Source organism: Megalops cyprinoides, chromosome 13 (assembly GCF_013368585.1).
Source record: "Megalops cyprinoides isolate fMegCyp1 chromosome 13, fMegCyp1.pri, whole genome shotgun sequence".
Lineage (NCBI taxonomy): Eukaryota > Metazoa > Chordata > Actinopteri > Elopiformes > Megalopidae > Megalops > Megalops cyprinoides.
The window spans coordinates 19,411,203-19,432,916 of record NC_050595.1 but is presented as its reverse complement, the minus strand read 5'-3'; the positions used below and the strand labels follow the sequence as shown (position 1 = coordinate 19,432,916).

The following is a 21,714-nucleotide window of genomic DNA, read 5'->3' as shown; positions in this document are numbered from 1 at the left end:
TTACTGTGAGATTCAGCCATTTTGATACCATGATACCACATTTATCACTCATCAACCTGATCACAATGATAATTTTTGCGGAAAGATGAAAAAGAAAAAGAACTGTTGGTTTTGTTGATTGTGAATCTTTTCTACGATATGCAACTGAAGTAAAGATTGCATAAAGAAAGTTTGTGTTTTACTTTCTTCTCCCCCTCCACCCACCCACCATCTGCCTAGCAATCTTTTTGACCGGGCACGTGTTATTTACTTACACAAATAAACCCAGGAAAGGTACTGTGGATGTACATTTTCAGTTATTTTTTACACAATTATTTCATAATATATGGTACTGCACCCAACCAGGTAAACCTGGAAGAAGAAATAATATATGTAATAATATGTAATAAGCTTAACTATTATAACATTTTTTCTCTTTAACATTGAAAACACTTCCATTACACCTCCATGTTAAGACAAACAGATGTAAAACCCTTTCTTTTTGGTTGCTGAATTTTATTTTAAATGAAACTGTTTTGATTTTCTTATATAGAGGTAGATAGACCTTTTTCCCTTTTTACTCAATACCATAGCCAGGCTCACATTAAAGGTCTGAGTGTTTCAAACATTTTCTTGGACCTTTTTATCTCTGACAGAAATGAACAGCATTACCTCAGAGACTTCAGCTCCAACAGACAAATATGTATGATGTTGAAGTAACAGAAAACAGCCAAGCTCTCATTTCATCACTAAAGCATATGTTAGCTAGTAAAATAAATGTTCTGGATGTATACTGGTTTGTGCCAAATTGTATGAATCTTGGATCAAAGAATGGAAGCACTTGCTCCATTTTTCAAACAAAATTCATTATAGAAGTCAAGTGTGTGGAAATACCAGGCCTGTGTTTGCATGCAAATGAGTGAACAGGGAAAGGCCGTACTCAAGCCCAGCCCAGCAAAGCTGTCCCACTGCGCTGCTTAAATCAGCCCAAGAAACGTCCTGGGGAATCTTTTAATGTCCTTTTGTCAAAAGAGGAATCGAGTTTTCTTGCTGAAAGAGTTGATCATACAATAAATAAGAGCAGCACTTTACACCTTGATTATACAATTGATTGTAAGTGCTGGTTTGGCCTTTGATTCTGTGTTACTTTCTGGTAGAGATTCAAATAACTGATATAACTGCAATGTCACCACATTTTACAGTACGATTGCGCCTTTACCTTGAGCTGTAAAGTGCGACCAAAAAAGAAAACAGTAAAATTTCCCTTTTCATTTGTGCCACCTTTATCTCTGGAGAGATCACCCCATAGGAAGTGAGGTAATCCTCAATGTTCTTTTAAACAAATTAACCAATAAAAAAGAGGGTGAGATAATGCTGGTATCAGTTCCTCATTAATCATTAAAGTACTACAGGCCATCAGACCTGACAGGGTCTGACTCCACCCGTCCTCCTGGCCAGCATTAGCAGTCTGTTTCGTCTCTCACCTTCTCATTGGACTGTGTTTTCTTCTTGGCCTCTGTCCGACTGACTGTGCCCCCAAAGGCCCCTGCGATGTCCTTGACGCTTCTGGCCGCCCTGGGCTTGTCCAAGCTGTCCCCCATGGTTTTCACCTTCCGGGGGTTAGTGTTCAGACTTTTCGACCGGAGGGATGGGTACATCCTGTCCTCGTCCACTAAGAGGTGGTCGCCGTCTGTTGCCTTTTCTCCCACCTCTTTCTCGTCCTCTGCCTCATTCTCTGTAGGCCTCTGAGGCCTCTCTGCCTCTGTGTTTGCCGCTTTCAGCTTGTCCGGCTCCTCTCCTCCGATCGTCACGGACGACTTGTCGGAAGGCCTCACGATGGACACTTTCGGCGTGTGTCCAAATAGGTTGGGGTGCACCTTATACTCAAAGCATGCCGTCCATCGGCCTACCGTGGGAGACTTGGTCACCCGCTCCATGAAGGCGCTGTAGTCTGTTGCCCAGCTGGCTTCTTCTTCTGCGTCAGCTGGAGTGAAGACAATGCTGCTCCTGGACTTAATGGCAGAGCCACTGAGAGACTCCGTGGGGTAGTACAGCAGGGCCTTGGGCTTCTCCAGGGGGTAGGAGATGGCTGCCTTCAGCTTCGTCCTCTCCCTCACCACACCGGCTTTCTCCAGAGCGGCTTCCAATGTGGCCGGGCCGTCCGCGGAGGACGGCGGCGCTTGGGTGTCTGCGGCGTCTTGCTTCTGCTCGCAAGGCGAGATCAGGATGTCCACACAGGAGCTGGGCCTCCTCCGGTCAGCAGGGGGCGCCACCTCAAGAGTCTGGCCGTACTCCTTGGAGACGGAGGACTGGCGGAAGCTGCCCTGGCGCTCCGAGGCCAGCTGGCTCCTCCTGTCCTCCGCGTCCTTGTCCTCGCTGCCCCGGTCGTCCTGTTCCAGGTGGTAGCGGTAGAGGCTGTAGCCGTCGGCGCTGTTGACGCTGCTGTGCCGCAGGAGGTAGGAGGGGTCGCACGACGAGGAGGCCCCGGAGCGGGTCCGGCACAGGTCTGACTTGTCCACCCCGGCCAGCTTCTCCAGAGCGTTCATCATCCGCCCGGAGAACTCCTCCAGCTGGGCCAGGCGGAGGTCCACCGTCTGCAGGGACGCCTTCATGGTGTGCTCCCTCTCATTCACCTCCTCCAGGCGCATGGACATGTTCTCCACCCTGGGACAGTATTAGAGGAAGTTTAATACACAACTCGTGGAGAGAACATTATTATTATTATGGGATCTGTACATGTGGTTTCTCCACCTGAGGCACCATTTAATGATAACTAATGAGGAGAATATTAAATCCAAACATAATCTCTGACCAAAATGGCTCTACTTGTGTCACTTTATGTCATTTTTCATTTTGTTTTTTTGTGCCATGGCACCAGGTAACTTTTCTGCTTTGGGATGAAGAAAAACAGTGATTCTCACAGAACAACTACCTGGGGTGTGTGTCTTTATTTCATTGAGTCACCATTCCCTATTGATGGAACTGTGTGGCGGGGCAAGACAAAGAAACTCTGATATCAACATTTTTTGTTGTATGCATGGCAAGCATGCTAGACTGCACTTCCTCAGTTGCTGGCTGTTGGTTGATTGTCAGAGGGAGCGTGCTCTTACCGCTCAGATGTGACCCGAATTCGCTCATCGTTGGAAGACTGCTCCTCGTCCTCCTTCTCCCGGAAGTACTCCTCAACACACTGCTCCTCGAACTCGTAGAGATTCTTCAGCTCCTCTGCATTCAAGACCAGCTCTGTCCAAAGACAACAATAACTCAGCTAACCGTGTTAATCAGTGAAACCATGAGTCAGGTCTGCTTCCTTTAGCTAGCCTTGAAAACAAGCCTTGACAACCATGTGCTTATCAGAGATAAATATGCACTGGCTTCCCCTAGTTCCAAGGAAGGAACAACTTTTTCTCCAACTGTTCCTTTATTGGAATTAGAAACATTCGCTATCCCAGTAAATGTGGAGCTTCATTAGGAAATGGTGACTGATTTAAAAGGGACATGTAAGTCTGTATTGCTTTGTTTTGCTTTTAATGGCATAACATCAGTGATAGCAAGGTTAGCAATATTTGTCAGTACAGGTAGCTAGCGTTGGTGAAGAGTTTTAAGAGGAGCTGTTGTAGGGGTTTAACTGACAAAATCAAACGCAGACCCCTGACTGTGAATGTAACCCAGCCCCTGAATTTGAATCTAAACTAGCCACTGATGGTGAATGTAACCCAGGCCGTGATAGTGAATGTAACCCAGCTGTGGTCAGGTGTGTGTTGCGGGGAACAGCGTAGGCGGTTTGACGCACTCAGGCCGCGGTCGCGCTCGTCCAGGTCGCCCTCCTGTCTCCTGCGGCAGCGGCAGCAGAGGCGCTTGAGGACGATGTAGATGTGGCTGAAGATGATGAGCGGGGGAGGAAGGACCGGCCGGTCGTGGAAGGTCATGATCAGCTGGTACCGCTGGAACTTCCACACCTGGTTGGAGATGGATTTGACCTCAAAGAATGTGTTGCTGTCAAGGGGAGAGGGAGGAAACAAATGTTAGCAGGCAGCCATGGTGGAACAACTTGCATACTTTGATACCATGGTAGACAACCCCAGTTAGCTCTATTCTCTGTCAAAACAGATGGATCAGCATCTTTGCTACTTCTTGAACTTATGTAGTATATGAAATGCACCCTGTGAAATGTTATGTGACAGTTATTTTATAGAGTGCCATTTCAAATTGATGGATCACTCTAATCCTCTGTGTCAGCATCCAGATGATATAGAGATCAGCTGATCTGTACGATGTGCATGAAGCAGACGGTCTGTGTGTGTTCATGAGCTACAGTGGCCATCAGCGGACGGCGTACTTGAAGACAGCGATGAGTAAGTTCACCAGCAGGATGTTAGCCACCAGTAGGTAGCAGGCCATGATGGCGGGGGTGAGCCACGCCCCTGGAATGCAGGGGGGCAGCTTCTTTCCATCCTCATCATACATGTTATCGCCGCAAGGAGCTGTGAAAACCAAACCGAACATCAGTCTTACAGCATTAATGGACAGCTAAAGAGTTTAGAAACAAGTAAAAACCATTGTGCTGTTAACAGGAGTTACTCACGGTTAATCTCCATTGCGTAGACTACAGACAAGTCCATGGACGCAGGAATATTAAAAAAAAAAAAACAGACAGAGAGAAAAACCAAAATAACAGCGGCCAAACATCAAGTAAATAAACCTTATTTTCTGTCATGAGGAGGAACGCTGTGTGTCTGTAGGCTGCAAAAAAATCTTTCATTCAGTTTTTACAGTTTCGGTTAAAATCAACCTACCCCTCTACAAATACATGTTTTTATATGTGTTAATCATATGCTAATTTTAGGCTTGCATGATTTTTACATGTATTTTTATATGTATTTTAAGTATACAGCTGGCACAATGAAGTAATCATGATCTTCATATCAGGATTAGAATTTCTCTTGAATTATCTTTGCATTATTCTCATTAAAAATGTGCAGTGATGTAAAAGGAACTGTTAGCATGCAGTGCTGGAATTGTACAGTCACATGTTCAGTCTTCCTCCTGACAGAAGAGACAGTAGCTCGGGAGAGATTACAGGTAGGCAGATGATCAACAGAACACTGATAACACAGTGATGCTTGGTCACTGATGATTTATTTTACAAAAACAATGTTCTTTTTAGATGTGCACCTATGGTAAGGGGCAGTGACAGCAATTTAAAAAAAATCAATGCATTAGATTTCACACACAAAATGCTGGCTAAAGCAGTTTGAAAAATTAAAAACAGACCAATCTGAACTACATGTTAAGGATTCTGGTTGCTGTTTAACGGTAGTGTTGACACAGCGAGACCCAAAACAGGTGAAGCTATCATCGTGCTATCAACGACTCGCTGATTTAAACCAATCTCTGTCTGATACGGAGACCAGTCTTTTGACTGAGTCATATGAGTCAGTGACAGTACACAGTAACTCCACCCGTATGGGATTCAGGAAGCTTCGCTCTCCCACCAGGATAAGATGTGTCAAAAATCAGACAGCAGAATGCAGGTGGGAAAACGATACCCTGATTAGCTTGGATGGAAAGTTTTCAGTGGAAACAACCAAAGCACTTTTCTGTTTAAAACAGAGTGTCCTTCATTTCTTGATGTCATTCATTACAGTTTGTCCTTTAATTGGTCACTTGAAAGGAAAATGACAAAGTGAGTTTTAATGATGTTAATGCTAGAAATTTGACTGACAAAATCCATTAATGTAAGACATGAATGATTGATATTTCATAGTAGCTCCAACCGTGGTGAGGTTAAGGAAACCTGACTCTCCCATCACTAGTAAACAGCTTGACTTAGAATGCAGTTAGTTCCAAGCTGATTGACAGTAGGAACAACAGGGACTTCCATGTTCCATATAATGAACAGTTCCAGTTACAGCTTTGAAAAAAAGGCCAATACCTGCAGTATATAAGTCTGCCAGCAGGGGGAGCTTAGTGAGCGAGGGACAGCATACTAAAGCTGCTCAGAATAAACTACCAAGGAGTGTGAGGAAAAGCAAGGGGAGGCAAGACTTAAAGCAAGACCACAAAGCATGCTGGGAAGGAGTTTTCCTGTGGGTAGACAGGGAGACTCAGGACTGATCATCCGCCCTTGAAACAGGAAACAGAATCTTACTATGAATTCTAGTCTTACGGTCTATGGAATCCGCAAACACCTCTCCATAGATCATCCAGTAAGGCATGTAGAAGATGTTTCGGGCGAGACGCCAGGTGGGCTCCTCGTCGGGGTGTAAGATGGCCTGACGGGCGACGCCGAAGCTCATCAGCACCACCAGCATGATGACCACAAAGTACAGCATGTCAATCATCTGTAGGACACAAAGCAAAGGATAATAATAATAATAATAATAATCGTCATCATCATCATCATCATCATCACCATGATCAGGATATTCAGAATAGTCAGAATAATCATAACATAACCTCACCATTTTCCCGATCATCATGACGTAGGGTCCCAAGTACTTGTTGACACCGAAGATGTCCAGCACGCGGATGTACCAGAAGATGATGTCCACACAGTAGATGACGCGGCCGTAGCCCATGTAGGGCTCGTTCTGCAGCCGCAGCAGCAGGCCCAGCAGGAATGTGGAGATGGCCACCAGGTCAGTGATGTTCCAGTACTCCTCTAGCCACACGTTGATCTTCTGCTTCAGTTTACCAGGTTCCGACATCAGGATCTGAGGAGAAAGGTATGTGTGCCCTAACTCATATTTGAGCACTATATTACCTGTTCCTGTAAGAAAGACTGCACAGTGGTTGAAAAAACAATGTATGAACTAGCTTGTGTGAACATGTTTGTACAGCGTTCAGCTTGTTTTTCTTTGTTTAAAAGAGTTTAAGTGTGCCCCTTTCACTCATTTAATACTGCACATTATACTAACTTTTTCCAGTCCCATGGGGATGATGTTAGATATAACTGTACCTGTCTAATTTCCTCCAGTCCCAAGGTGATGATGTCAGAGACAACTGTACCTGTCTGACTTTCTCCAGTCCCAGGGTGATGATGTAAGAGATGACTATCCATTCTTGGAGGGAGGGCCAGCGCTCCATCTTAACCAGGATAATGTAATTGTACAGCATCAGGTACACGAGGTAGGAAAGCTGCACAGAAAAAGACCCACCCATCTCAGATTACAACCACTGTATCAGTCTGCAAACACTACAAAACTTCACAAACACAAACTCACAAGAGATGGAGCAACCATGCACTATTAATCTCTGATGAGATATGAACCAATACTGTTCTCTGCAGCACTGTGGTTCAGATCAGTCAAAGTGCTTGATAGCACCACCCATCCTAAGGTTCATGAGACCAAATTTTAGGATTCTTGTATTGCTTTGATTGGCTTACGCATATATATTTCTTTATGAATCTTACGCATATATAGTAAACGTAGCTATTGTGATTGGTTGAGCATCTTACAGTGTTGAACCAGAACTTGGTGAAAGGAGCATTGTAGAACTCGTAAATCTTCTTCCCAATGGGAACCCTCCTCTGCTTCTTATTTCCTTCTTCCTCGTCACCTTTTTTGGACACTGCGTCGACGTTCCCCTCCTGAGGTTTGGGAATGTAGGGTTAAAGCAACATCTTACATCAGAGAGATGAAGCGACACTAGCACATCTGCTAGGTATACATAGATAGCATGGAAACAAGGGGAACTGCTGACAGATTGACTTGGGATCATGAGAACCAATCAATGACAGGTTTAGGATAACAAGGTCCTTATAAAATAAGGATACTATTCTAGATATTTACCAGCTTAATCATTCTTTGCCAGTGAGCCATTTCGGACTCACATGCCACCACTTCTCAGTCCATTGAGGCTGCAACTCTGAACTGTTTATCCTGATAGAAATCTCAGGGCTACCTTGCTGGACTTGTTGTCCTCATCCTTCTCTTTTGCTTCCTCGTGGTCTCCCGATGCTTGGTAAGATGTGTCATCTCCAATGCGAAAATCCAAGAACAGAATCGAAGGTGGGAAGATGATGCCCAGAATCACCTGAATGGACAGCAGATGGTTTTCAGTGGGAGACACAGCCAAAGCTCCTTCCTGTTTAAAGTAGTCTGGCCTGAGCTTCAATTAAACACAGCCAATGTGACATTAACGTAACGTTGCCGAAAACTCAGAGCCAGAGAATGGAATTCACTGGAATTGTCAAGAATTTCACAGAACCACATTTTTTTCATTTTAGATTATGTATTTATCTGAACTTTTCACCACACAGCCTAAAGAACACAGACACAGCAATGGTCACTGGGAGGTAAGCATTTGCAAGGAACATTCTGGAAATGATGATTGGGTGGCATCTTGTTGACTTGCCCTACATTCTGTTTAGCTGCAGTTTTTGGATAAGCTGCTGGTGGGCAGGCTGACAGAGGAAATCCAGTGATTGCTGATGTCCCAGTAATCTCTACATATGTATTTAAAGCAGGACGGTTTTCCACCACACATGCAAAAACCGTGGTAAGAGCAGGCATGCGTTTTATTAGGAGATATACTTCATTTACTCAATGACACAGTCATCACCATCAACACAAAGTTCACCCAAGGATTCAATGTTCATGACCGGACCCCGGGTGAGGGAGGAAACCCTGGTGTTGGGAGTATTGGAGGTGTTCCTGGTTTTTGTTCCGTCAGAGCTTTTGATTGCATAATTGGATCAGTTATTATGCTAAATCAATGTATATGAATCAGTCTGCGAGGTAGAATGTTAAGTAAGTCAAGCACCTGGTCACTGCATTTATTTAGCATTCATTCATCCAATTATCCAATCATTCATCCAATTTTGCAATAACCAGTTCAGGTGGAACGAAAGCCAGAAACATCTCCGGCACTCCAGAACCTGGAATGACCCATCCTTTGACCTAGGGGGTGGTTTGCTGCCATGGTTCTCAGTGTCATGTGACAGGTCAGCTGACAGGGGTCAGAAACTGCACCTTGAGGCCAGGGTTCTTCCCAAAGCGCAGGCAGCCCATCCACATGTCCGTGAGAAGCATCTGGCTGCATGTGTGGGCGATGAAGTCGCGGTGCTTGGCCGCCACCGCCAGCTTCAGGCAGGTGGAGTTGCTCCAGTTCTTCAGCTCGTAGGTCAGCAGTTTCATGGCCACCTGCTCGTCACGCTTGTAGGACTGGTCCAGCAGCTCGTAGGCCAGCTGTCCGAACTCCCTGCGGCACAGTGTGTGGTAACAACATGTCCGAGAAACGCTCCTTCTGCGTTTCATCAGTGCTTACATAGGGTATCTAGGTCTTTTTTGCTTTTATCGGTAAAAGCCGCAGTGGATTTATTTAACTATCAGTTCTTTTTCAACTTTTTCTTGTGTCCTCATTTTGAATAAATATCCTGAATGTCTTTTCATCACTTAATAGTTCATTTCTGCCTTTTCATTTTAAGTTCCCCAGACTTGCTACTGTATATTATTTTTAAGAACTTTTTACTAGTAAGCTAATTGTTTTTAATGGCTGTATGTAAAGTAATGTAAAGTAAATCCAACCAAGCACTCTTCCAAAGTTTTAGTTTTTAATAGTACAAGCCTGGGTGACTTTTAATAACTGGTCAGGGGCGAATGTGATTAGTTAAGAGGGCAGATCTCACCCAGTAGTATATGATCTTACATATTGGTAGCAGGCTGTGTACAGCCAACACAGGAAGGCAACTGACAGGAACTCACTTTGAGTTGTTGTCCAGGTCCTGGGAGATGTCATCTACCAGCTCGCTCTCAGATGACTCGTGGGCCATGGCCTTATAGAGCTTGCAGGCCACCAGGGCCTTGGCCATGGCCTCCTCGCCCCTCTGCCACAAGAAGAGCGCCATCTTCTGGCGCTTCATCAGAACCGCCCACACCATCAGCTCGTGGAAGGGGTACTGGAAACGGCTGACCTCGGGGTCGTCTACGTCAATATCGATCTCCTCCTCCTTCTTTTTCTTCGCCTTCTTCTTGCCCTTTGGACGTGGGTCATCATCCTGGAGGAATTAGGGAAGCAGGCAGAAAGTAAAGCTTTTGTAAAGATTCTGGCACAGGCTGGTGCTTTAGAAAGCCCTCACTAAGAGGAAAACACTTGACAAACTTTCAGTTTAGGTAGAGGTCAGTGAAAGTGAGTAAAGAATATGTACATGTTTTAAAAATGTTGCATAAACATACAGATGAGGACAGAGACGGGTCCCTTACAGGTCGGTTAGTAAAAGGGAGTAAGAAATGAGTAAACATTTTATAAAGGCTTTATAATCTTGTAAAGACGGAGACTTGTGGAGGGTACATTAGGTGTGACGGTTTAACTCAGTGATTCTGTCACACTGATGTCCAAAAAGTGCCGCTGAGAGAACTAAAGTTACAATTTGAGCTTTTTGACATGTGGACTGAAGTATAGTTTATGTAGTGAAGATAAGGTTCTCACCTCCATTCCCAATAGTTTCAGGGCTTTTGGCTGCATTAAAATAAACGGCAAAATAAAAGACAAAACAGACATGAAACAATATTGCAATAAGCACACCATGCCACATAACTAATTTGCCTGTAAGTGATGAAGTTGAATTGACCCCATTGAGTATTCCGCCTCACCCTTTTAAGCCCATACAAGTTGTTGTAGAGTGTGCGAAAGCTCTTCCTTGTGTAGTTGCAGCGATAGGCTCCGCCCATCAGAAACTCCAGCACCAACCCGATGTCAATCAAGGTGATCTGGTAATCTGGGGGCAAATTTCCCTGCAACATCACCACAGCATCAACATTTAATACTGCAACGCAGGCTTGGACAACCAAAAGACAACATGCGGAGCTTTGTCCTCATCCTTTCTGAGTACTCTAAATCTTTTTTTCCCCCTAAAATCTCCGCCAGTGTTTATCTCACTTTATCTTCGTGAGAGGATATTCCTGCATTTTGACAGACAGACGGTTGCTGCTCTTAAATGTGTCTGGATCACAGATTTCCACTTGTTGATGGGCCTGTGTTGATAGTCCACTTTAATCTTCCCTGTGTGTCAATGCCATCTGTGCGTTTGGGGCTTTTCTTTTATACAAAAATATAAACGTGTGTGTGTGTGTGTTTTGTGCAGCAAGGACGTATTCTAGACAACAATTTTTGCACATTCAGCTGTGTTCTTTGTGGATACAATGAAGAAACTAGGATGTTCATTTAGAAGTTTTCCACACCAGACTTGTTGTGGTACTTATGTGTCATTGAAAAAGATACTATTGTTTCGGTTTGTTAACAGTCCACCCATTATTTTCAACCAATGAATGAGTCATACTTCTTGCACTCTTAAACTCATGATATCAAATCATGAATCAACAAGTGACTGTTACATAATTTCAGCATCAGCATTTGGCAGCATCACTGCCAAATTCATTAGTATCTCAGAAAGTAAAAAAAAAAAAAAAAACCCAATGGGAAATATTTTCATTGAAAGAGAAACACAGTCTTACCTTTTTAACATCCCTGACAACAAAGTGTAAAGTATTAGTCGGCCCAAGCCTCTGGAAGACAAAAGCAACATTTCATTACATATTGACTGCGCTCCTGTTCAAACACAGATTCTGGGGGAATGGAATGACATCATTTTGGTAACACATGCTTGTGATGGGATAGTGAAGCAGCCCAAGCCACAGAATGGGTGGAGCTACACTGTGTTATCAGCCACTCGCCACTTCAAATCAATCATATTGTCTCTCTAAACCTCTACAATTTATATGCAGAATCTCCAGATTAAGGTTGTGACTAATACTCGGCGTATTCCATGTAAAGGATAAACCACATGCCAAAATAGAAACACATAGCTTTTTATCGTAGTAATGAATAAAACTAGTTAATCAGGGGAATAGGCAAAAGAAGGAGGCCATAGTAGAAATTTGAAATAGAGGAGACAAGTGTGCTGTGTGTAAGACAAAATATCTTCATTATGTAGTATTGGATTTGATGATTTTTTGTCAACACTTTTCAGCATTTATTTTCCCAAAGTTACTTGCCCTGGATATGTGACAAGCAGTGGCAGAAGATACTTTTCTCCATGCTTTTGGATTATTTTCCTCTTTAACATGGCTGCTTTTGCATTTTAATTTCATATATGCTCATTTTTGGAAAATAAGGTTAAAATACTACCTCTCTATAGATTTTCTGGCTCATATTCTGAATTGACAATATTGTTCTGAATATTGATATGCTAAATAAATTTTTTTCAGCAATTTTGATATTGCTGAAATTCAGTCAGGAATGCATTCCAAGGCTGACCTACATAAAAAGGCTGTGTTAGGTCTCCATAAAAAGCATATAGGGCTGTTCTAATGATAAAACAATTTCAAAGGAAAGTGTTGTAGGTGTTGCCTTTTAAGTACCTTTGACTTGGTGTGTGCCGTTTCTAGAAACATTTACAAGGTAAAAGTTAATTGCAAGGTAATCTACCAACCATTTGTCATACAACAGAATAACCTTAGATATTCTTGTATACAGTATGTCCTACTTGGAAGATGTGCTATTTCTTGTTGACTTATGCATCAGAAGATGTGACTGATAAACACATTGAAATCTATAGGAGGAGGAAGGATTCTATAGATTCTATATAGATTCTATATAATCTATAGTAGGAGGAAGCTGTTTTTATGGAAGCTACAGGTACAACAATCAGTCAAGCAGCTCACCGTATTGTAGAGCTCCTCAAGACGGGGGATAGTCAGGAAGTGGTGGATGTTCACCCCGTTCTCAATCAGCAGCTTAACGAAGTCCACTCTGTCCAGCACCAAGGCATCCATCATTGCTTGCTCCAGACAGTTGACCTAAATGTTTAATGAAGAACAAATGCAGTTTTCAAAAAAGTGACTGACTGATGGTAGCCATGGTGGTTCCTGATGCAAAAGGGACATGCCTATACATACATGATCCTAAATTGGAAGCTCTCAGAAATAGTTGCCTAGATTCTGGAAATAGAACCAGCATTGCTTAAAAGTTATTTAAACATTTCACATGAACAGAAAGTTTAATGATAAGGCCAGGTCATTCAGTTCCTCTAGGCTCATCTTGTTATCTGTAATTTAGAGTGAAACTCCACAGACCTCACGATCTATGGCTGTATGTACGGATGCTGACAACATTTTTTGTTGGTTCTGGGTATGTTCCTCCTTACCCAGTTGAGAAGTTCTAGCTTTCTGGGGTCTGTCTCTTCTGGGGGATCAGGCTTGGTTTTCCCCCCCTTCCCCTTCTTGCCCCGGGCCTTGCCCTTATTGGCACGGCCCACTGAGGGACTCTTGTGCCGCTCCTGGGTTGGGGTGGTTGTGGCTGACAGAGCACTTGCAGGCTGTCAGAGTTGGGGAAAGAATCAGAACAGCACAGTATCTGTCTTAAGAGAAAAGTGAATCATAACAGCCCAGTGCCACTCTGTGGCAGAATAACACAATCTTAGAGGACCTTCGGGCTTGTGACTGTTTTTTTGTGTGAGATTAAACTCAAGGGAAAGTGTTTCATTCCATGTAGCATGCTGTTATTGGTCTTGGGCTGGTCCAACTAAAAATTTTTGCTGGGTTTCATTTTAGACTGCTATAACATAGAATATAACTATAGAAATACTGAAATTGTTCCAGGGAGCACTGAAATGATGTCAAGCTCATATATAATGGAAAAGACATAAAACATAGAACCAGCAGCAAAACCAGCATTTAACTGTTCACTGTTTTTATTTCACAATAGCTCTGATGTCCTGTTGTTAAAAAACAAATGGGTCAGAGCAGAGACCATGAAATCTAGCTAACGTCTAACGTTAAGTGTAGCGTTATTAGCATCGTAATTATTTAGTTACGATGCTAAATTGGGATGAAGTTATTTGTGAACTTGACTGACGAATAAATAAAACAAAGAATTTGTCAAAGTGACCACACTCACAGGCCAGTGGTGTCCGTACACGAAGATCTGGCTGCGGGCGATATCCACCCTGTTCCAGGCCAGAGCCAGGCTCAGCTGGTCTGGAGCTGAGGCGTTTGTGCCTGAAAACACATGGAAACCAATGGGTCACTCTGTAACTCCACGCAGGCGCAATATTCGCACGGCTTGGTTGAAAACATAATAGCGCGATGGCGGTTAACGTTCATAAGGTTGCTGTTCGAGAATTCTTTTGACTGATCTAACGAACCATTCTAAAAATGTGTATCCGAAATGCAGAAAATTACCTTTCAGCAAGGCCGTCAGTATGGCCATCTCAATATCCTGCTGTCCTTCTGAGCCCATCCGAAATACTGTTATCTACATCAAAGGGGAAAAGTAAGAAATGTTTGCAAGGTGAGTTTTCTAGCTTGTGTTTTTGTAACCTTAGCCATGTAGTGAGTTTTCCGTCAATGTTTAAACACACCGTTTCCCGATGCAATGTTTGAATATGAACAAATGAAAATAATTGAGTGAATGAACAGGCACTGACTTCTTTCAGCCAATTTATTGCATTCTGTAAATTTACTGGCTTGCTGTGAATCGTGAATCTTTCAAATGAAAAAAAAAAGTAAACCTAGGCTATCTGAATAAATAAGGCCAAGCCCTGTGACGGTTGACTTCCGAAGGTATTATTGTATTGGCAGCTATCTCAGCGGCATTTGAGAAAGTTGACCCATTGCTATAGTTGTTTGCTTCCACGCTTAACATGACCATCTGCTTTGCTTATTCCCTTTAGGGACAGTGCTGTAGATAACCGTTGCAGCTGGGCAGAACTGAATGCGATTACACACAGTCACAAGTGATGCGGCGTCAGTGCTGCCGTTATCAATGCCAGCATTCGAGTCTGCGTACCAGCGATTCCACAAGCAGTCTCCAGACCCTCGGATAACGAATACCTCGTGTTGCAGGGCTATATTCTCGTGTTCGACATTTTCTACTTGTTACTGGGAATCACTGCATGACCTTTGGCTGCGTCACTTATGAAGAGCTCCACTCATAGTTTGGCCTATATGTTAATCTGTGTTATTCACTTCATGTGCAACGTGAGGTGATGGAAAGTTCAGATATTCTGTGAATGGGTATGGATAAGTATGGCAATATACTTATTGGGTATAGATTCACGGATGGATTTCATTGTGGGATTACACCAGTATTGTGTGACAAACGTCCAGTAATTTATAGGGGCTGAAGAAAAAGTTTGAATAGGTAAAGTGAAGTAGTTAAATACATACGTGTTGCAGGAGCACTGTCTGATTCATCTAAAGGTATAATTCTAAAAGCCTCCCAAACTAGAGTTTGCATGTGACAGTTCATTTATGACAGCCATGACTGTCATATTGTGCGCCCATACCAGAATTATGTGGAGAGAGTGATTCTTGAACAGAAGCATGGGTTTGCCCTCAAAGGCTACTGATGGATTTCTACCTTGTTTGAATAATACAGCAAATGATGCAACAGAGTATGTTTACTTTCTTTTGCAGTGCAGGCTATGAGAAGGATATGAACTGTCTCTCCTCACAGAGGCTAAGTGAATTTAGAGTCATGGCCACAAGTTCTATGTTTGCACTGGTCTGGTCTCTGTTCCAATCAAACTCACCATGTCACCATTTTGGAGTATCTGCTGTAGTGGGTTAATGTGGTCACGTTGACCCACTAGGTTTTCTAGGAAGTATTTTGAGCAACAGCTCAAAGCCTGTATGAAGCCTCGCTTTCATTGATGGAGAGCATTATGTTGTTGTTTTTGGTACATTCACTCAATTACACGGTGTATCAGCTCAATTGAATGCTTCAATGGCCATTTTCAAGCAAGTTGAATCAAATATGAAACATATCCTGTATAGTATTCAGATGCTGTGAACTGGAGCAGTTTGAGTGTTTTTTTCTTTTTTTGTGAAAAAATTCTTTTGTGGCAGTACAGCTTACCTACCTGTTTCTTTCTTTCACACTGTCAGTTACACTGAGTGAAATGCAACAATAGAGGTGTTGTGTGGTCTACCTTTATATGATAATGAATTTGAACTTGTTATTGATTGTTTTTCACAATAAGGCTCACTTATTAGCACCTGATTCCTTTTGGTTATATTTAATTAGATCTAATTTTACAGCACCATCTTTGTGTGTTTCACTGACTGTAGGCCTAAATATATCACTTCTTTTAAGTCAAACCTGATGTCTGTCAGACAGACTGAGTTGCTTTGCTGTATGCCCTCAATAAAATGATTCAGAAAGGAGTGCACAAAGTCAACTACTATCCAGAACTATAACATTCGATACAATTAAGCAAAATGAATCAGCTGCTGATTGGTAATTCTTACTTAAATTGGCTTGCCTATTAATAAAAAAGGAGGTTGAGGACCTTTGACTATATAAGGTAAGTCTCTATTTCAGGCTTGTGGGTCTGCATTGGTTGAAATGTGCTGTTCAGTGTACAGGTTTGTATGAGAACTCAATGAAAGTTGCATGATTCAATATAACTTCTCATGAATATTGAAGGTGGGATGGAGATGATGTAAAGAAAGTGAGGTGACTAAAAACTTTCACTTCACAGAATTAATGGAGACAGGGAGGAATGACTCAGTAATGAAGATGCAGGACAAAGTTGATTATGAAAACACAGGTTTATTGATGGATAGGAATTAATAAAATTCAAGAATTTTACTTAAATGACACTAATAAGTAACATTAAAAATGATTATCACAGGCCTTACTTACAAGTTCTCGTTTCTTCATGCACTCCATCACCATCAGGAACATTTGCTGGGCCTGGCTACGATTGTAGTTGAAGGTTTTCTGAATGGTGACCAGTAACTGGTCCCTCGCACTCTCGCTCACCATGCTGAGAGAGGAGAAGAAGAGAGAAGCTTCATACCTGCCTTCCCACACTGAGGCGGCAGTGTGGAACTGTGGGGTTCAAACTGATATCTTTCAAACTGATATCAGTTTTATATGAGTCTTTTAAACTCATATCTTTTTTTTTCCAGATACATTCTGGAGAAGGAGAGCCCTTTTTTAAGGCAGGGTACAATAACAACACCCAAGACTAGCAATTGCACCATTTTCACATTATTACATGTGTTTTTCTTGTTAGAAATCATTTGGCACAGACCAAGCTGCAGAGAGGGAGTTTCAGACTGAAGGGATCCCTGCTTTCACTCTTACCTGCCTTCCTCGGAGTATTTGTGCGCGAAGGAAACAATGTCAGAGGCACGGCCGCTGCCATCACACACCACCACAGGGACTGGGGGCTCTTCCCGCAGGCTCTCCAGCACAATGGAGATCACGTTGGGTCCCCCCTCCACAATCAGACACACTACTGGGACACCCTGGCCCAGACCTGCCAGAAACATGCACATGTTCAGCCACACCCTCGCACCCTGTCCCGGGCAGAGGAGTGCTATCAGAACAAGCTGAAGAGATGCTGTCATCCACTACATCTGTTGCACAGCCTCCACCTACCAAGAGATAACCACAGAGGCTATGCTTTACATTACTGGACCTCCCTGCATCATTGGATTTGAAGACCTTCTCATCCCACTCCACTCCCAGTCACTGTTACATGGGGCCACCTCCCTTGCCTTTTCAACATGTTTTTTGTTATAATCCAATGAAAGCCACGTAACAGTCTGTGGATATATTCATTTGCATGCTGTCATTTCTTTGTAACCAATTTTTTGGATGATATTCTGATCTCTTTCATTTTTGATTGCCTCTGGAAAACATGCTATGTCTACGTAAATATCATTGGTGGCATTTTGAGAATTTGGTAAATATCATTGGTGGCAGGACTGCATTATGTTTGGGAAGAACACTGTCGCTATATTGTGTATCAGATTAGGTGTGGCTCGGGTGAGAGTAGAGACGACGTCAGTGGTGACAGCTGAGCATCCCTTTGCTGTCCCTGCCTTGTCACTACCTCCAGGCATAGGATGACAAAGGGAAACCCACAGGTCACATTAGCCGGAAGACGCTCCTGCAGAATCCACCCTTTCCCCCTAGAAGAAGCATTACCCCAGCAGGGAAATTTCCACGTTTGCTATATTACCACCTGTATTGTCTTTCAACCTCTGCCTATATCCTCTGACACAAACATGCTACTAAAGGGGTCTCCATGGAAGCTTTGAGAATGATGGTGCATTGTGGGAGGCTGCACAATGCAGGGTGCAGAGGGATTTAACTATGGGATATATTAGCTGCAGGGGAATACATCACATGGGTGGAGTGGAGAAAATAGCTCCTGCATGGGTGTTGATCTTATGCAGGGAGGTATTTCAAAGGGTTGTGAACTCGGGGACATTTCAGGTATGGAGAGATGTGGAAACATGTGACATACGGGTGTTGATCTTCTGCAGGGAGATGTGCTTCTCCAGCTGCCGCCGCAGCTTGACCTCAGCCCCGTATTTCCCGCAGGTGCCATTATCAGCCAGGATGAAGTGGGAGTGGCTGCTGTTCAGCACTGACAGCTTGCTCAGAGGGTTCGACATTGTCTGGTAGGGCCTGGTCACCTGGGAGGAGCACAGAAACAGGTCAGGCTTCTGTCCTCAAAGACACTGACCCTTGACTTCAACCAAAAACTGTTATTGAAGGGAAAATGTTGTTTGGACCTCCCCTCCACAAACAAAAAAGGAAACTTTCACAGATTTTTATGGAGCCTTACTGCACAAAAAGTGACTTTTCCTGTGTGATGGCTGGACAGTTTCAACTGAATGCATGGGTCACTGTGCTGTCATATAATTAGGGATGGATAGTGGAAGGTTTTTTTGGATCGTATTAGATACAGGTTTGATTGAACCTGGGCTACTGCCAACCACACCATACATTTTTATAACACTACATTCCAGCAGCTTCATGCTTGAGGGTAATGTTGCAACTGCCTTTCATCTCTGTGAGTATAACCGTGCCTTGCTTTCAACACTTTATTCATGGTTCACCAGAAATATCAGCTTGAAGGTAAAATCACTTTTCTTTGTAAGAGCTGTCAAAATGACGTTACATTCCTCAGTGCTACGGACTCACATCTCGACCGATGAGGTCTTCCTTGTTCTCCACTATCCCCCATGGGGCAATCCCTATGGCACAGACCTTTCCCCTGGACTTTGAGGAGTGGTCTTTCAAGGCATCTCCAACATGGCGGATTACACCTGGGGCAGGAGAGGATGAAAAACAGAGGTGTGAGGTACGCTTAAAAAACAACTTGAATCCTTGTGATTTTCAACACAACATTTCAGTACTGTCAGCGTCTGTCATTTTTCCCTTCAGTTGGTTCACCATCCGATGTTTGCATACTGTATAAGGATTATTAGATGTGGTCTATTAATGGAAACAAAGGGTGCTGTCCCTAATCCATAGTATACACTGGCTTTGTCCCAGTGGGGGAAGGGATCTGTGGATCTGTATGTCTAGAGCTCTTCCTCAGGTAATAGAAGGCTGGTCCACCCTGACTCACAGTAATACTAAACAGTGCACTGACGCTTATGTAAATGCTTGTGGACAATTACAGCAGCCATGAAGCACCTACCGGTGCTAACTCCACCAGTGAAGATCCAGGCCCCCGTGGTGACGGCGGCTTTGATCAGGCCCTTCCCGAACACCTGCTTGAGTTTGGGCTGCAGGTCGAAGTTCTGAAGGCCTCCGTGGACAGATATGAGCAGCGTGGGCAGCTCCAGCTGCCAGTCCTTCACCATTAGGTGCAGCAGGTTGTCTGGCTTGGAGTCATAAGATACCCTGATGTACTGTAGGAGAGACAGGCAAGATGAATGTCAGCTCCCCACCTGAGCCAGCAAGAGAAGAACTTGACCCAAAAACATTGCTCCAGAGGCAGCACAGTGATGACAGTTAGAAAGAAGACAGTGGAAAGCAGGGTTTAGAGAAGCTTTTAGAGATACAATGTTAGGTTTATCTGCATGTTGAGGGTCATACCATGGCCTTATTGACGTGGCCACCTCCCTGGAATTCAATGATGCCATAGGCGTCGGTCGGGGAGGCCTGTGTGTGCTTGGCAACAGACCATCTCTCTGGCGGGGCATCGGCCTGTGGGACCTGGTTGCTCTCCTCCACACTCTTGTTTGTGGTGGAGCCAGGCAGGATGGCCACGTGCTTGTTCACCAGCTGCCCACAGCTGCATCTGCGGGAGCCAATGGGAAAGCAGACTGAGTGGAAGCTCAACAGGAGGGATGACCCAGTGTGGGAGCTGGGATTGACATGCATCACAGGACCACAGTAATTTGTGCACTGTTTGCTATCAGTGTGGTTTTGAAAGGCTGAGCTGCACTCACAGAGACCCATGACATCTGCTGAAGAAATGTGAAAACTGGTTCCGGTAATTTTCAGATGAAGCTTAACAAGGACGTATATTTTTTGCATTACTGCAGCCCTGATGTTCAGATGTGATCGCACTGGTCACAGGTTTCTGTTAGTGCCCCTATGATCAGGAATACTTTTTAAAGCTTTAAAGCTCGCAGTAGCTGTGAAGGGAGAGTGGGGAGTACGGGTGAGGGGTGCTGAGCTGGATAGACAGAGAGAGAGTGTGTGTGTTTTTTGTGTCTCTGTGCAGTCACCCTTCCTCCTCCTCCTTTCAGCACACTCTCCTTCATGTCTGTGCTCATGGCTCTGTCACCCTCAGGCAAATACGTGCCTCCACACACACAGAGCTGTGGCCACTGGCAGCCGTCCAGCTCACGTACTGACCCATCTGGTACAGATGCATAAAGCGACAACTGCAGCTGTAACTAATTGTATAATTGTCTGCTTGTCCCAGGCGAAATTTTCGAGCTGTGTCAGGAAGGTACCATCTCGTTTAATAGTCCTTTAAATGTACATGATGCCAAATGCTAAATGCTAAATGCCAATAATGTAAACATGACGCCTTATGAGCTAGCATCGATCAGCAAAGCACAGAGCTTGTCATTTCATGCTCAGGATTATGTACAGAAAATTATATATAGAAAAGTAGCATCTGATTAAGGCTGATTAATGCATGTTTATATTGGCAGATCCATTCATTAAGTGATCGGAGTTTCATGTTAGAATTGTTTATAGCTTGTAACTGGTATGGGGAGGTCAGGGAAGTCAGTATACTGTATTACCATTTAAATGATTATGTTATGTGTAATGTGCATGTCTTGAAATAGCCCTTGGAGCATTTTGTGATGCATGTGTACATGTTACAGAAGATGTATTTGTTAATATGAACGGGACAATTTTACAGTTTGAATAAAACAAAAAAATCCCTAAAAAAGAATTCTACAGGTAGTGAAAGAAGCTTTAATGTTTTAACGTACCTGCTTGGCTCTTTGGTTGGAAATATGTGAATGCATTCTCTCTTCTGAAAGGTCCTCTCTATCCAAGCTTTCTGTGCCTGAAAAAAGCCAGGAAACACAAGTCTGTGAAAGATGTCAATATCTTTGGATAAAGGCATTCAGCAGAGAAAGGTTCCAGTAGCAGTAACACTTACAATTCCATATACAGTGTAAACACACTGCTGAATACTGGTCCATCAGTGTGGCAGGTCAGGCATACTGTACATTTGTGTATAAGAGCTATAGTATCTCACAAATTTCTTCAAAACTGAACTGACAAAACTGGTTTTTCGACAAAGAGAGCACATTCATACAATTTGTTCCACTCCTAAGGGTTTATCTGCTGGGTTCATTTGCCTTTTTATCTTGGCTGCTTCAACCTGTTGAAGTTGTTTAAAGTTTCTGGAATGCAACCTGTAATGATCTGTGGAGCAAAACCTCTTAGGAAACCTGTTGCATTCACTCTCATGCTTTCTAAGCTTAAAAATAAAGCCATAAA

At 43.4% G+C, this 21,714-nt stretch overlaps 1 protein-coding gene across 1 annotated transcript in view; it reads right to left on the bottom strand.

Annotated features, from left to right (window-relative positions):
* Positions 1–1,439: 1,439 nt before the first annotated feature.
* LOC118788318 (transient receptor potential cation channel subfamily M member 1-like) overlaps positions 1,440–21,714 on the bottom strand; it is a 33,676-nt gene continuing 13,401 nt past the window's right edge. The window contains exons 2-27 of the mRNA XM_036544278.1: positions 21,198–21,274; positions 19,837–20,041; positions 19,436–19,649; positions 18,934–19,058; positions 18,251–18,422; positions 17,080–17,254; positions 16,633–16,756; positions 14,166–14,238; positions 13,882–13,982; positions 13,130–13,300; positions 12,648–12,782; positions 11,439–11,489; positions 10,578–10,718; positions 10,414–10,443; positions 9,690–9,982; positions 8,958–9,186; positions 7,888–8,019; positions 7,442–7,573; positions 6,991–7,119; positions 6,444–6,695; positions 6,149–6,323; positions 4,565–4,585; positions 4,319–4,463; positions 3,773–3,975; positions 3,090–3,222; positions 1,440–2,643 (exon numbers count right to left, since the gene is read on the bottom strand). Coding sequence (XP_036400171.1) covers positions 1,440–2,643; positions 3,090–3,222; positions 3,773–3,975; positions 4,319–4,463; positions 4,565–4,585; positions 6,149–6,323; positions 6,444–6,695; positions 6,991–7,119; positions 7,442–7,573; positions 7,888–8,019; positions 8,958–9,186; positions 9,690–9,982; positions 10,414–10,443; positions 10,578–10,718; positions 11,439–11,489; positions 12,648–12,782; positions 13,130–13,300; positions 13,882–13,982; positions 14,166–14,238; positions 16,633–16,756; positions 17,080–17,254; positions 18,251–18,422; positions 18,934–19,058; positions 19,436–19,649; positions 19,837–20,041; positions 21,198–21,274 — 4,842 coding nt within the window. The remainder of the gene's footprint in view (positions 2,644–3,089; positions 3,223–3,772; positions 3,976–4,318; positions 4,464–4,564; positions 4,586–6,148; positions 6,324–6,443; positions 6,696–6,990; positions 7,120–7,441; positions 7,574–7,887; positions 8,020–8,957; positions 9,187–9,689; positions 9,983–10,413; positions 10,444–10,577; positions 10,719–11,438; positions 11,490–12,647; positions 12,783–13,129; positions 13,301–13,881; positions 13,983–14,165; positions 14,239–16,632; positions 16,757–17,079; positions 17,255–18,250; positions 18,423–18,933; positions 19,059–19,435; positions 19,650–19,836; positions 20,042–21,197; positions 21,275–21,714) is intronic.